The following is a 14580-nucleotide window of genomic DNA, read 5'->3' as shown; positions in this document are numbered from 1 at the left end:
TCGATTTAAAATCAAAATTAATTAATTTAATTAGATAATAGTATTATATTAAAGTATTAATAAAATCAACATAAAATCTCAATTTTGAAGGGTTACCAATGGGAATGACCTTAGGGTAGTCTTAGACAAATACAGTAAAACCTCTATAAATTAATACTCTATAAATTAATAAATACTATAAATTAATAAATTTTGCTAGTCCCAAATCGGGACAGTGTAAAAATTAACAAAATTCGATAAAATAATAAGATAATATTTTTTTTGAAATCCCCATGTAAAATATGGTTCCGATAATATCATAAATTAATAATCATGTAAATTTACATATATATATATATATTTAGATGCTGATATAGTAAAGTATGTTTCTCTTAAACCTTATATATATAAAACAATTGTTATGTTGTATCTTCAAACTATAATGATATAAAATATTCTATAACATTTCATAAAACAGCTAAAATTTTTTAAAATTTTCAATTTCTAAATATGCATCATTTACATTTTCATAGTTTGATAGACTATTAAAATACGAGAATAGATATTCTTATTCATAAATTTAAATATTTATGTCATATGTATAAGTGAATTTGTCTATAATATTTATAATTCATTGTCAATAATATTTTTTAATTATTTCACATTCAATTCCAATACCATAAAATTTACAACATCCAAAATTCTTATCTTATTTTGCAAAAATTGTCTCAATTCATTATTTTTATTAAACTAAACAATTAAAAATATACCTATAAATTAATAATTATTAATTTACACTATAAAATAATAATTATTAATTTATAGATAAACTAATATCACTATAAATTAATAAAATATCTTGGTCCCAATATTATTAATTTATAGAGGTTTTACTGTATTGTACTTATGCATTATATTGCATAACAAGTTAACAATTAAGTTAACATCTAACTAGCTAACCCAAAAATTGACTCAATATTAAAATGAGCATAAACTAGTTTCCTAAACATGGAATTGAATTATTGACTTTAAATACACAACCACATGGGGAAAACTAATTAGTAAGATAGTGCCAACCTTTTTTTTTGTTTTTGTTTTGCAAACTAGATACGCAAACTCAATTTTAAAATAAATCAAAACCTAACCATATAATTCCTTATTGACCACTAGTATAATATTATTGCAAATGATTAGCTTAATGGCTCTCATGTTTCTTTTCTTCTTAATAATAAGAATACCATATTACCATATAGTCCATTCATGCTTTAAGAAAAAAAAAAAGAAAAAAGATAAAGACTAAAACAAGTTATATTAATATCTGATATTACAAAGACCAATGAAATAGCCGCCAACAAAAAATATAAAGAATGAGACGTAAAAGAGGCCATTATCAAACAGCACCCCCACAAAGGTTCTTGGAAGAGAAAAAGGCAATATAACAGTCAAGAATGTAAGTCTGCATCAGAACTTTCGTGGTAGTTTTAAATGCTAAACTCTTCGTTTATAAATAACATCAAAGTGTATATCAATACAATTTTTTTATATATAAAAAAAAAAAAAAAAAAAAAACAAAAGCAAAAGAGAAGACTTGTACTTCGTCAATGGCGAAGAAAGCTCTATTGATAGGAATCAACTATCCAGGAACAGCGGTGGAGTTGCGTGGATGTGTCAACGACGTCCGTCGGATGCAGAAATGCTTAATCGAACGTTACGGATTCTCCAAAAAGGACATCACAATACTGATCGACACAGACAAATCCTGCATCCAACCCACAGGCAAGAACATCCGCCACCATTTGGAAGAACTCATCGACTTCGGGAAATCTGGTGACTTTCTGGTCTTCCATTACAGTGGACATGGCACGAGACTTCCGCCTCCTGATGACGAATCAGGCGACTCTACCGGGTATGACGAGTGTATCACTCCTTCCGATATGAATCTAATCATGGGTATGATATCACAACAGTAACCTTACATTTTGTTTTTCTTCTTTTTGTTCGTATATTTCATTATATAACCATTCATCAAAAAAAAAAATCGTAGTTAAAACATAGCCGTATGCAATCGATTAAGAAAACAGAGAGCTCTGTTTCTTGAAACAGAGCGGATACGTTTTTATTTTGAAATTTAGATTTAATTGCGTTTCTGAATCAACATTGGTGTTTTGGATTATTTTCAGGGTTTTACCTGATCATTTTGTTTTGTTGTTTTGGCATATATGTGTTTTTTTTAGACGATGAATTTAGAAGTATGGTGTCAAAGGTCAAAAAAGGTTGTCAACTGACGATAATCTCCGACTCTTGTCATAGTGGTGGTCTCATCGAGGAAGTAAAGGAGCAGATCGGGGAAAGCCATGTGAAGCCGATCGAGGAAAACCATGCGGATCCACCAAAACCTGGGATTGCTAATTACTTGCTTAGCATTCTGACGAGCTTTTTAGCGATTTGTGGAATCTCAAAATCTCAGACGACAGACCGTGGCGGTGGCCAAGAAAGTTTTGCCGAGGAGTTAGAATTAGAGACCGATGAGACCTTTGATGTAAAAACAAGATATATACCTTTCCATATCTACGTAAGTCTTCTCAAACAAAAAACCGGGAAAACTAATATCCAATCTGGGAGTCTATCTACATAAGCTTATGGAGCGTTCAGTGATGCTATTCAGACGATACTGTCGGAGACGAGAAAGGACAAGAAGATCACGAACAAAAAACTGGTTATGAGAGCTAGGGAGATTCTCAAGAGACATAGGTTTAGTCAACGGCCAGGTTTGTATTGTCATGACCGTTATGTTAAGAAACCATTTATATGCTAAAAACCCATAACAAGTTCATCAGAGAATTTTGGTTTAATGGTTTCTTCTTCTGTAATTTAAGTTTTTTGATGTAAACGTTTTCTTTTTGTTGGTGGGTTTGACTAAGCCCTAAGTGACTTGTGATTCAAGTAATGTACAATATGTTAACAGGATTAATGAAAAATAAAAAAATAAAAAACTTAGTCACGACGATTATTTCAATATTCCGCATATGAAATTAATATAACGGTGACGTGCTTACCTCTAATTTAAATAACAACTACTGTTATGTCAGATCACCCAATTTTTATGTATCGTTAACAATGAGCTAATAAGCCAAGGAAAACAAAAACACGGACCAAACGGTGTTGTTTACCGAGAGGGAAAACAACGTAACGTTGTGGAATGTAACAGACACGTAGTCTTATTCTCTGGCGTCTTTCGTTGGAGATACATATACTAGTGATGAGGTGAACGCCGGCGAATCTCCGTCTTCATTCAACTCGTCGATGACTTGGTAAAAAACTCGGTAAATCCACTTGTGGCCCTGGAGGAAGATGTTTAGATGGGCATGTGGGCTACTGGGCCTTGATATAACTCTACCCATTATAGTATACAACCTTGAACATCGTCATAGGGTGATGATATGGTTCATGTATTGTGGTGTGATAGTTGTGGGAACGAGGATGAGATGATGAATTGATGGTACATGTTGTGAGAATGCCTTTGGGTTGGTAACCACGTTTTTTTCTTTTATATAATTTGATGTACCATAGAGATGAACTGGCCTTCAAAGTGTCGCATCCCATTACGTACGGTGGTGGAGTTGAGTCTGACTGTTATAATCTTAGTTCCATCTCCTTTTTTTTTTTTTTTGAAGTAAAAATTATTCGAAAAAATATAACGTTTTTACATCAAGCGCTTCGGATGTTTGAGTCTGAAATGAAACTATTCAGTACAGTAGAAATTAAAAGACATCCCTAATGAACTGTGAACCAAACTGCCATACAGTCCTCGTAGCGACTATCACCTAGCTCTCGAATGGAGGTGAGGCGGTTGCAAACATCTTTATCTAGTCTCTTAAGTAGCTGAGCCGAGGGAGTGTGAGGTTCCCCATGCCGTCTACCGTTTCGTTCTCGCCAGAAAGTATAAACAAGGAGCTGCAAAGTATATCGTAAGAGGAATAAAAGAACCTTGCCTACTGACCTGTCTGTGAGTAGGTTGAAAATTACCGCCCAGTCATCTCTTCTTTTTACATGGGGAAAAATATATAAAATTAGCTTTGATTCGATTCATTTTATAACTTATAGCTATTCAAGTTTTTGAATATTCTTCGCTAGCTCTATCAGTATCATCTGTCTATACAATATAGAAGGTGAATTCTAACTAAATTATTCCACAATCTAGTTTTTAAAACATTTTGTAAAACATAACCAAAATAAATGCAAATTTTGAAAATACTTTAGTCAAATACTGATTAAAAGACGGTTAAATGGAAAATATATTACACAAAAGAACTATAATTCGGTAAGCACAAATATACAGTATTATGTATACTTTTCTGCAATTTTAGACTTTTTAGACTTAGTAAACCTAATATCTATGATAGAATCTATATGAATGTCTTGGTAGGTCGAGTACGGAGCTTGTTCTGATCGTGTGAGTTGTTCTCTGTCTCTCATATTAGTTGTAAGAAGATTGTACAAAAACACATATAGGTTTCTACCATTGGAGACATCAAATTTTATTTAATAGTAAAGAATCTCTTAACTTGAAAAGAAACAAATTTTATAACTAAAATAATGTAGGGATACCATGAGGGTTTCTTTGCATTGGAGATGACCTTATACTGGTAATGTGGAACGATGACAGTGGTGGTGTCATGTCCCCAATATTACTATATTCCTACGTACGGATTTTTAACTTTTTAAGTGAGTTTTGTTGTCGTCCCCAATATTACTATATTATCTACGTAAGGAATTACTTTTAAGTAACCTTTTGTTTTGTTTGAGGATTTAGATCACTTCACATCAGCATCCTTTTTTTTTTTTTTTTTTGTGCAAAACACATCTGCATCCCCTATTCAAGGTTTTCACTATTGAATTAATAAAAAAAAATCTTCCCACATATTTGTAGTGCATCTCTATTTATTGCTAACTAAAAATTAGTTCCATGATAAAATTATGATAAAAAGTAATATTTTTTTTATTGATAAGACATTTTTGGTGAGGTCTTCACCCATGTAGATGTTTTCATAGTACTATAATCCTTATTTGAAAGTCGAATTTGGAACCTATACGCCAATTTTCAAGTGAGTGAGGTCGGTCGAGTGGTCTCAGTTGGGGATGAGATTGCACAAGTTTATGGATTGAACGAGATTCAAGCTGGTGAAATGGTTTCCCGTGTAATCATGTGCGAGTGTAACCAGTTTGACTAAAATAAGTCCAATAAGATGATACAAAAAAGAGAGTTAAAAGCTGGCTTATAAGAAAGTATAGTGGGCATGGTTTAGAAGGTAGGAGGCTTTCGAGAATGTCGTCCACCACCGGCCCTACTCCTTCCCGAATCTAGTTTTTTCACGTCGTTTCAGTCGTAGTGGTGGACTAACAACATTTCAATTAAACACGATCGACCATCATTAACCTCGTAATTAAGTTATAAGTTATAATTATGCTACTTGGAATGTTTGATTGCATATTTATTATGAAGTGACGGATATAACAAGATAACAACAAACGAAGATCGACAGTAAACAACATTGGACAACTAAGCATAGTAACATAAAATAGAAAACGACTTGAGCGTTGGCCAACATAACAGAGAAAAAAAAACAAGGGGTCTTGTTTGATTCTTCTTTGTTTTCTTATTTTATTTTCACACAATCTTACTATTTTCTTCTTAAGGACGGAATTTTGGATAAAGGTTTGATGCCAAGCGTGGCTCAACGGACAATAGAAGAGGTTTAGCCATAAGCAATAATGCATCATCTTCCTCGAGGCTTAACGGTCCAAAATCTTGATGGAGTTTCCAGTTAAACCCTTGAAGAAACCTAGCCAACATCATAACCATCATGACAGTCCCGACTTTAACACCGATGCAGCCACGTCGACCAGTGCTAAACGAGACAAAACGCATCTCCGTTTCCACCAGAGTAACCTCTTTTGTGATTCCGTCTCCTTGGAGGTGACGCTCCGGTTTGTATACCAATGGATCTTTCCATATTTTAGGGTTCCGGCCTAGTCCAGGGCGGCATACATGAACGTGGCTACCTGTCCAATAATCAAATCATTTCTTAATATATATCGAGTCATCGAGATATTAGTAGCTTAATCGGTTGGTGTGTGATGTATAACATGTTTGCTGGATCCAAGTTTAAATACGTTTTGTGGATTTGCCACAAGCAAAATTTAAATAAAATGAGGAAACAAGAAAATCAAAATGTAAAAACTATGAAAATATATACGTAAATGGTTAGATGTATATCTTTATACCTTGGGGAATGAAATAACCCCCGAGGATGGTATCTTGACGGGCAACATGAGTAGGGACATAATGAGTGCTTGGGTGAATCCTGAACGTTTCCCTGCAACAAGCTTTTAAGTAGGTTAGGTTTGGTATGTCTGATTCTTGCACAAGCCTGTCTTTTCCAACTACTTCGTCTAACTCTTTCATAGCCTTTTTGAGAATCTCGGGGTTGTTTAACATTTCCGCAAGTGTCCACTCCATGTTATTTGCCGGATTATCGATCGCTGCTATACAGAATTCCTATTACCAAAAACACCAAAAACAGGAAACAATATACCAAATCTTATAAGATTCTCAATACAACTTGTGTTCATTAATAGATTTGTTCATACAATATTGAATTTCTATCCTTTTGAATGATTTTAAGTTAAATAAAGAAATAATATTATGTGTGAAAACATGATCTAAACTACTGGTTTATAACATTATATCTGGTAACTTTAGTCAAATAATGTTTTAACATATTTTCCTTTACTAGAATTACGATGATCATCTTATTTAGTGTATATATATATATATACACTATATATGGTTACTATTTATTTTTATTTTTTTAACTTACAACGCATTGAGCTTTCATTTCGTCTGGCGTGACCACGTAGTTTCCTTTTTGATCTTTTAGCGTAATAAAGATATCAAGCCAATCTTCAACAGCAGGCTTACCACCTTTTGCCCTCCATAACTCGATCCTTTCGTCGATTATGGGATTGTTGTAACTACGAACAATATTACAATTCACTGTCACCCTCTCATCTTGACCATCAATATTCCAACCTTTAAACCATTTTTCCACATAGTCCGCGGGACTAAATCCCGGCAAACAGTATAGAGTGTTGTAAATAGCCTCAAGATGGTATTTTTCCGCTTTTCCAAGTCTCCCATCATCCGAAAAAATGTTTTCTTGCGTGACATGTCTCCTTCCAAACAGCATTCTCATGGTCGTTGCGTAACCATAAACCCTCGAGAGCTCTCTAACGTCGACCGTCTCTGACCGTTGATACATCGAGTGAACGTAAGCCACGAGATTATCCGCTTCGATGGTTCTTGCAGCTACCAACATGTTCAACGTTTTAACGGACATTAATTCCGTTGTGATCACTCTTTTCATTTTCATGAATTGTTCACCGTACGGTGAGATTCCCATTGACTTGTAATTGTCTCCGATGGTCTCCATGGTGAAAAGATTAGGCCTGTCTGCCAAATCAGCGTCTCGCTCTCTAAAAGCTTCCCTAGCGATCTCGTCGGAGTTTATGGTGATGGCGCGGATTCCGGCGAAGTTGAAACATGCGATATCAGTTTTTAGCTCTTTCATGGCAAGGTGGAAATATTTGGATCGAGGAAGAGTCATGTATAGCTCCGGTAAATTGCCGAGGATAGGCCATCCTCTTGGGCCAGGAGGAAGCTGGCGAGATCGGTCCTTGGTTTTTGTGCGGCTTGATAGAATTCGACCCAGTAAAGAGATTGATGCAGTGGAGAGGATAAAGACCAGTAGGATTTGAAAAGGGTATGGTAATGATGTGGTAAGGCTCCTTATCATCATCATCATGATGTTTGTGTGTGTATGTAGTGAGTTGTGTGCTCGTTAGCAATGAACACTTGCGATATTGAGAAATTGGTTGTTATGTTAAGTATTTATAGATTGTATATATCATGCATGTGATGCTCAGGTGGGGTTTGGGCATATGGGTAGGTACTAAGATAATCACGTTTGTATATTTTGTATAAGTACGGATTGAAATTAAAAGCTTTATATATAGTTTGTTTCTAAACTGGGGTCGTTTTGTACTTTTAATGTAAAATTATATATACATATTTCAAATTTTATCCATAATATTTTTATTTATTAATTAGAAACATGAACTTATAAGTGTATTAAATAAGGATCTAATTTATTTCCTTCATTTCGAAGTGTCGTTTCAGATTGTTTTGTTTACTTATATCAAAAAAACAGTTAAATTTTATGTTTTATCATTTACTTATACATTATACAAATTTGTTCATTTGGTCAATACATTAAATAGTAGGGATGAAACTAGAAATTATATTTTACCAAATATTGAAATGACTCTTATTTTTAAATATATTTAACTGTTAACGACATTTATTTATTTGAGAATAATTAAGAGAATTTGGTACATCCGTACATGCTCTCTATTGTCATTCGAACCGACATTTATTTAAAACGAGCAAAAGTGTAAACTTGAACACTTTTCTCGATACATATGTATCGATTATGGAAATGTTAAAACAACACTTTACAACTAAACTAATAAAATATAGTGTTTTTTTTTTTTTTTTTTGGTCAAAAAATATAGTGTTTGTTATGAAAAGATATGTATGTGGGTCATAATTAGTAGTGTTGTAAATGTTCACCCAAACGACTATGTTAAGGATTTAAATGTAGTAAAATAAAACTTAAAATGGTAATGTTAAAACAACACGTTACAACTAAACTAATAAAATAAAGTGTTTGTTATCGAAATGTGGGTCATAATTAGTAGTGTTGCAAATGTTCAACCAAACGATGAAACGTCTATGTTAAGGATTTAAATATAAAATAAAACTTAAAAAGTTTAATAAGCTAGGGTGATTCTTAGGTGACAGAGATTTAGTCAACGACCAGGTTTGTATTGTCATAACCGTTATCTTAATAAACTATTTATATGCTAATTAAACACACAACAAGTTCATCAGAAAATTTTGGTTTGATGGTCAATTTTAAGATTATTTTTTTTGTGATTTAAAGTTTTGATGTAATTGTTTTATTTTGTTGGTGGGTTTGACTAAGCCAGCAATGAATTGTGATTCACTATAGGATGAAAAAAAGAACTTAGTCATGATGATTATTTCAATATTATTACACATTACACAAATGGAATTCTTATAACGGTGCATAACTACTAACCTCTAATTAAATAATAACTATTGATATTATGTGACATTATTTAGGTCAGATACTCAGATCACCCAATTTTTATCTATAGTTTAACAATGAGCTCTTTGTCCAAAAAAAAAAATGTTTAACAATGAGCTAAGCCAAGGAAAACAAAAACACGGACCATTACCAAAAAGTGTTGTTTAGCGAGAGGGAAAGCAACATAACGTTACGGAGTTTAACAGACAAACGACACGTAGTCTTTTCTCTGACGTCTTTCAGTCTTTCTTCTTAAACGCTTCAGGTGGTTCGGTTTCGTTGGAGATACTAGTGACGACGTTAACGCCGGCGAATCTCCGTCATCATTCAGCTCGCCGATGACTTGGTAGAAGCTCGGTAAATCCACTTGTGGCCTTGGAGGAAGATGTTTAATTGAATTAGATGGGCATTTGGGTATAGGGTTACTGGGCCTTGATAGAACTCGACCCATTATAGTATACAATCTGTCAATCTGACATAGGGGTGATGATGATATGTAACGTGCGTGATATGGTTGATGTTTGTTGTTATAGTTGTGAGAATGAGACCTGAGATGCCTCTGGGTTGTTGTTAATTATAGTATACGTTAATGGTATACGTTAATGGTAATTGTTGTGAATAACACTAATAATATAGTCAATCCTGCACGTGATACTAACGTGAATTTGGGATGCCTCTGGGTTGGCAACCACGTTTTTACCATAAAGTTTTCTAATTTTATATAATTTTATGTACGGTAGAATATCGTTAACGGACTGACGGTGAATTATCTAACTAAATTAATTAAGGGATCCACAATCTAGCTAGTATTTTTTTTTTTTTTTTTCGGTAGAAACATAACCGAAATCATTATCAATATTTTTTTAGTCAAGCCACTAATAAAAAATGGTTAAATGAAAAGATATCTTACAAAAAATAAACAAACTATATAATTTAGTAATCAAAAATATACTGTACTAGGAGATATCTTATGTTTTAAGCACGGATAACATTTAAAAAAAAATTTAATATAATAATAAAAATTATTGTTATATATTTTTTAAAAATTATTTTGTTTGAGATAATATTTGTTTTAATTATTCTGAAAATCTATTAGTCTTTTTGAATACTAATTATTTTAGAATATTATAGTATTTTATTGTTTGACGTATATTACAATTTTATATTGTTTGTTTGTTGTATTTGCATCATTATTTTGTGAAATATGAAGTAGTAGTTTTAATATTATAATTGTGAACAAATAAAAATTATTACTTTATCATCTATATAAATTTAGTTTTACCAACCCGCCAAATGTGGAAATGTAAACACATATTTTTTTAGATTGAGTAGTATATCTTCGTTTTAAAAAATTCAAATCACAACCTATGCAGAAAAAATTCTGCATTTTACTAATCATAACTATTATATGAAAATTCTAAACAATTTGTAAATAAAATAAAGTAAAGATTATAGGAGAATCATAATTTGAAATCTTAACAAAATCTTCGAAATTTAGTTATTAAAATAATTATATTGTGTACTTGGATATAAAATCTTAGTTTTTGAAATTCTGATTGGTTTATATTTAAAAAATTAGATTTAGTAATTTCCGTCCATATTAAAGAGAAAAAATATTTCTTTTTTTATTTTTCTAGATTTTTTTATATTTGATCTGGCAGTGTTTTTATTTTTTTTAATTAATTATTTTTATTAAATTAATTAACTAAGCTTAATTAAGTTTTTCTAATGGCAATTTAATGTAATTTTTTACACATTTCAAAGTTAGTTTCATATTTTTACTTACCAATTAATATAGGAGGATTTTCTGCAATTTTTAGTAAACACAATGGATCTGATTGGTAACGTAGTCAAAGCTGTAAGCTGTTACGGAATAGTGTAAAGCTGTAAGAAATAGTTGTACATAAAAGCTGTACAAAAAAAACTGGGAGTAAAACTTTTAATAAAGTTTTTGGTAAAAATTTTATGATTGGTAAAAATTGAAAACGGTACCACTTGTAAAGCTTTGTTTTGGTTACCAATCAAATCCAATACCTAATAGATAATAGATTCTGTATTAATGACTTGGGTAGGTAGACACGTTTATACAGGTAGACACGTTTATACAGGTAATGTGGAACGATGGCAGTGGTGTCATGTCCCCAATATTACTATATTTCTATCTACTGTAAGGCTTTATTTTTGAGTCTTTACTTTTTAGTGATTTTTTTCCTTTCTTTTTTCTGAGGATTCGCATTGTACCATAATCCTTAACAACATTTCAGATAAACACTATGTTTGGTATTTATTATGAAGTGACGGATATACAAAAGAAAAAGACGAATTAAACGACAAACAGTACGTCAAGCAACGAAACATATATAGAAAACGACTAAGCGTTGAGGAATACAACGGAGAAAAGAAACAAGGGGTCTTGTTTGATTCTTATTTGTATTTATTTAAAACATTGTCTTACATTTTTATTCTTTTTTTTTTTTTTTTTTTTGTTAAAGGGCATTCAATTAAAACAGAAGGGTAATACAATTGTCTTACATTTTTATTCCTAAGGATGGAATTTTGGATAAAGGTTTGGTGCCAAGCGTGGCTCAACGGATAAGCGAAGAGGTTTAGCCATAAGCAATAACGTCTCATCTTCCTCGAGGCTTAACGCTCCAAAATCTTGATGGAGTTTCAAGTTAAACCCTTGAAGAAACCTAGCCAACATCATGACCATCATGGTCGTCCCGACTTTAACACCGACGCAGCCACGTCGACCAGTGCTAAACGAGACAAAACGCATCTCTGTTTCCACCAGAGTAACCTCTTTTGTGATTCCGTCTCCTTGGAGGTGACGCTCCGGTTTGTATACCAATGGCTCTTCCCATATTTTAGGGTTCCGGCCCAGTCCAGGGCGACATACATGAACGTGGCTACCTGTCCAATAATCAAATAATTTCTTAATATTATATCGAAATACTGGTAGCTTAATCTGTTGGATCCAATATCAAATAGGTTTTGTGAAATCGCCACAAAAATATACAAAGACTAGTCTGTCACCCTATAAAAGCTAAAACTGAAAATTATTTTTTTTAAAATGAGAATCAAGAAAATCAAAATGTGAAAACTATGAAATATATATGTATCCACAAATGGTTAGATGTATATCTTTATACCTTGGGGAATGAAATAACCCCCGAGGGTGGTATCTTGACGGGCGACATGAGTAGGGATATAATGAGCGCTTGGGTGAATCCTGAACGTTTCTCTGCAACAAGCTTTTAAGTAGTTTAGGTTTGGTATGTCTGATTCTTGCACAAGCCTGTCTTTTCCAACTACTTCGTCTAACTCTTTCAGAGCCTTTTTGAGAATCTCCGGGTTGTTTAACATTTCCGCAAGTGTCCACTCCATGTTATTTGCCGGATTATCGATCGCTGCTATACAGAATTCCTATATATCAAACAACAAACGATTTATACATATATTTATTGATGTGAGTAAGACATATACCAAACCTTATAAGATTCTGACAACAACTATTAAAACAAAACGTTATAAGATTCTCACAACAACTAAATTTATTAAAATATGATTGAAACTACTAGTTTAACATTATATCTCGCAATAACGTATTTAACATTTCTTCCCTTTTCTATTTGGTCAGAATTAAGATGATCATTTTATTTAACTAGTGTAAATATCTATTTCTCTATAGATGATTACTATTTATTTATTGTCTTACTTACAATGCATTGAGCCTTGATTTCGTCAGGCGTGACCAAGTAGTTTCCGCTTTGATCTTTTAGCGTAATGAAGGTATCTAGCCAATCTTCAACAGCAGGCTTACCACCTTTTTGCCTCCATAACTCGATCCTCTCTTCGATTATGGGATTGTTGTAACTACGAAGAAGATTACTATTCACTCTCGCACTCTCCTCTTGACCATCAATATTCCAACCTTTAAACCATTTGTCCAGATAATCTGCGGGACTCAAACCCGGCAAACAGTAAAGAGTGTTGTAAATCACCTCAAGATGATGTTTTTCCGCTTTTCCAAGTCTCCCATCATCCGAGAATACATTTTCTTGCGTGACATGTCTCCTTCCAAACAGCATCCTCATGGTCGTTGCGTAACCATAAACCCTCGAGAGCTCTCTAACGTCGACGGCCTCGGACCGTTGATACATCGAGTGAACGTAAGCCAAGAGATTATCCGCTTCAATGGTTCTTGCAGCTACCAACATGTTCAACGTTTTAACGGACATTATTTCCGTTGTGATCACTTTTTTCATCTTCATGAATTGTTCACCGTACGATGAGACTCCCATTGACTTGTAATTGTTTAAGATGATCTCTAAGATGAAAAGATTAGGCCGGTCTGCCAAATCAATGTCTCGCTCTTTAAAAGCTTCCCTAGCGATCTCGTCGGATTTTATGGTGATGACGCGGACTCCGACGAAGTTGAAACATGCGATATCCGTGTTTAGCTTTTTCATGGCAAGGTGGAAATATTTGGTACGAGGACGAGTCATGAATAGTCCCGGTAAATTGCCGAGGATAGGCCATCCTCTTGGGCCAGGAGGGAGCTGGCGATATCGGTCCTTGCTTTTGGTGGGACTTGATAGAATTCGACCGAGTAGAGAGATTGATGCGATGGAGACGATAAAGACTAGTAGGACCTGAAAAGGGTATGGCAATGATGTGGTAAGGTTCATTATCATCATGATGATGTTTGTGTGTCTGTGTGTCGGGTGTGTGCTCGTTAGCAATGAACACTAGCGATATTGGGAGATTATTTGTTGTGTTAAGTATTTTATAGATTTCAGATCATGTATGTGATTCTGACGTGTGATTTGGGCTTATGGGTAGGTAACTAAGGGTAATCACGTTTATATATTTTGTATCTGATGTACGAACTGAAAAAGCTTTATATAGTTTAAATTTGTTGTTCACTGTAAGTTTATAAAAAAATTTCCAAACTTAGAGACATAAGTGCATTTATTAATGAAAGATATAATATACTCTCTTCGTTTTAAATGAAGTTTTTTATTACACATATTAAGTCATAGTCAGTAAGGGTCTGCTATATTAAACGCCATTAAAAATGTATACTACCAAAATGGATCTAAACAGAGATGGTTTTTTCAACTGAGAAAAAAAAATGAAACAAGCATAATCAATAAAATCATGTATTTGACTAGTATTTTCATACAAAATTATTAATTTGAAATCAAATAAAATTATAATTCTGAAATTTTGTAAAATGTAGTTAGTTTTTGAGGGTGGTTTTCTCTTTAAAAGAGAAAACGAATCACAACATGTCACATGTCCAAGAATATGATTAATGATTAAATTATCTCTGTAATAAAGTATTAAGTATAAAGGAATTTGG

The 14580-nt window shown here is 33.1% G+C and overlaps 3 protein-coding genes across 5 annotated transcripts; 1 reads left to right on the top strand and 2 right to left on the bottom strand.

Moving 5' to 3' along the window:
* Positions 1–1368: 1368 nt before the first annotated feature.
* On the top strand, positions 1369–2983 carry LOC104775511 (metacaspase-8). Of its 3 annotated transcripts, none has more exons than XM_010499530.3 (2): positions 1369–1929; positions 2214–2983. In XM_010499530.3, exons 1-2 carry the CDS (start codon positions 1581–1583, stop codon positions 2612–2614), a joined length of 750 nt encoding a protein of 249 aa, XP_010497832.1. In that variant the 5' UTR covers positions 1369–1580; the 3' UTR covers positions 2615–2983. The 3 variants fall into 3 exon arrangements, with proteins under 3 accessions (XP_010497832.1, XP_087364711.1, XP_087364710.1); XM_087508585.1 differs by having other exon boundaries at positions 1469–1929; positions 2290–2983; XM_087508584.1 differs by having other exon boundaries at positions 1472–1885; positions 2290–2983.
* A 2473-nt stretch (positions 2984–5456) lies between these two features.
* On the bottom strand, positions 5457–7919 carry LOC104775492 (dihomomethionine N-hydroxylase-like). The gene is made up of 3 exons (XM_010499521.3): positions 6861–7919; positions 6265–6538; positions 5457–6042 (listed from the first exon to the last, which is right to left on the bottom strand). The coding sequence occupies exons 1-3, from the start codon at positions 7842–7844 to the stop codon at positions 5672–5674; spliced, it is 1629 nt and encodes a 542-aa protein (XP_010497823.2). The 5' UTR covers positions 7845–7919; the 3' UTR covers positions 5457–5671.
* Positions 7920–11625: 3706 nt separating this feature from the next.
* LOC104775479 (dihomomethionine N-hydroxylase-like) lies at positions 11626–14090 on the bottom strand. Its single transcript, XM_010499517.2, has 3 exons — positions 12935–14090; positions 12365–12638; positions 11626–12125 (listed from the first exon to the last, which is right to left on the bottom strand). Exons 1-3 carry the CDS (start codon positions 13910–13912, stop codon positions 11755–11757), a joined length of 1623 nt encoding a protein of 540 aa, XP_010497819.1. The 5' UTR covers positions 13913–14090; the 3' UTR covers positions 11626–11754.
* Between the last annotated feature and the right edge of the window lie 490 nt (positions 14091–14580).

The sequence above is a fragment of the Camelina sativa genome, chromosome 3, assembly GCF_030686135.1.
Source record: "Camelina sativa cultivar CO46 ecotype springtype chromosome 3, ASM3068613v1".
Taxonomy (NCBI): domain Eukaryota; kingdom Viridiplantae; phylum Streptophyta; class Magnoliopsida; order Brassicales; family Brassicaceae; genus Camelina; species Camelina sativa.
The sequence above is the reverse complement of the archived record's forward strand: the minus strand, read 5'-3'. Positions and strand labels throughout refer to the sequence as shown.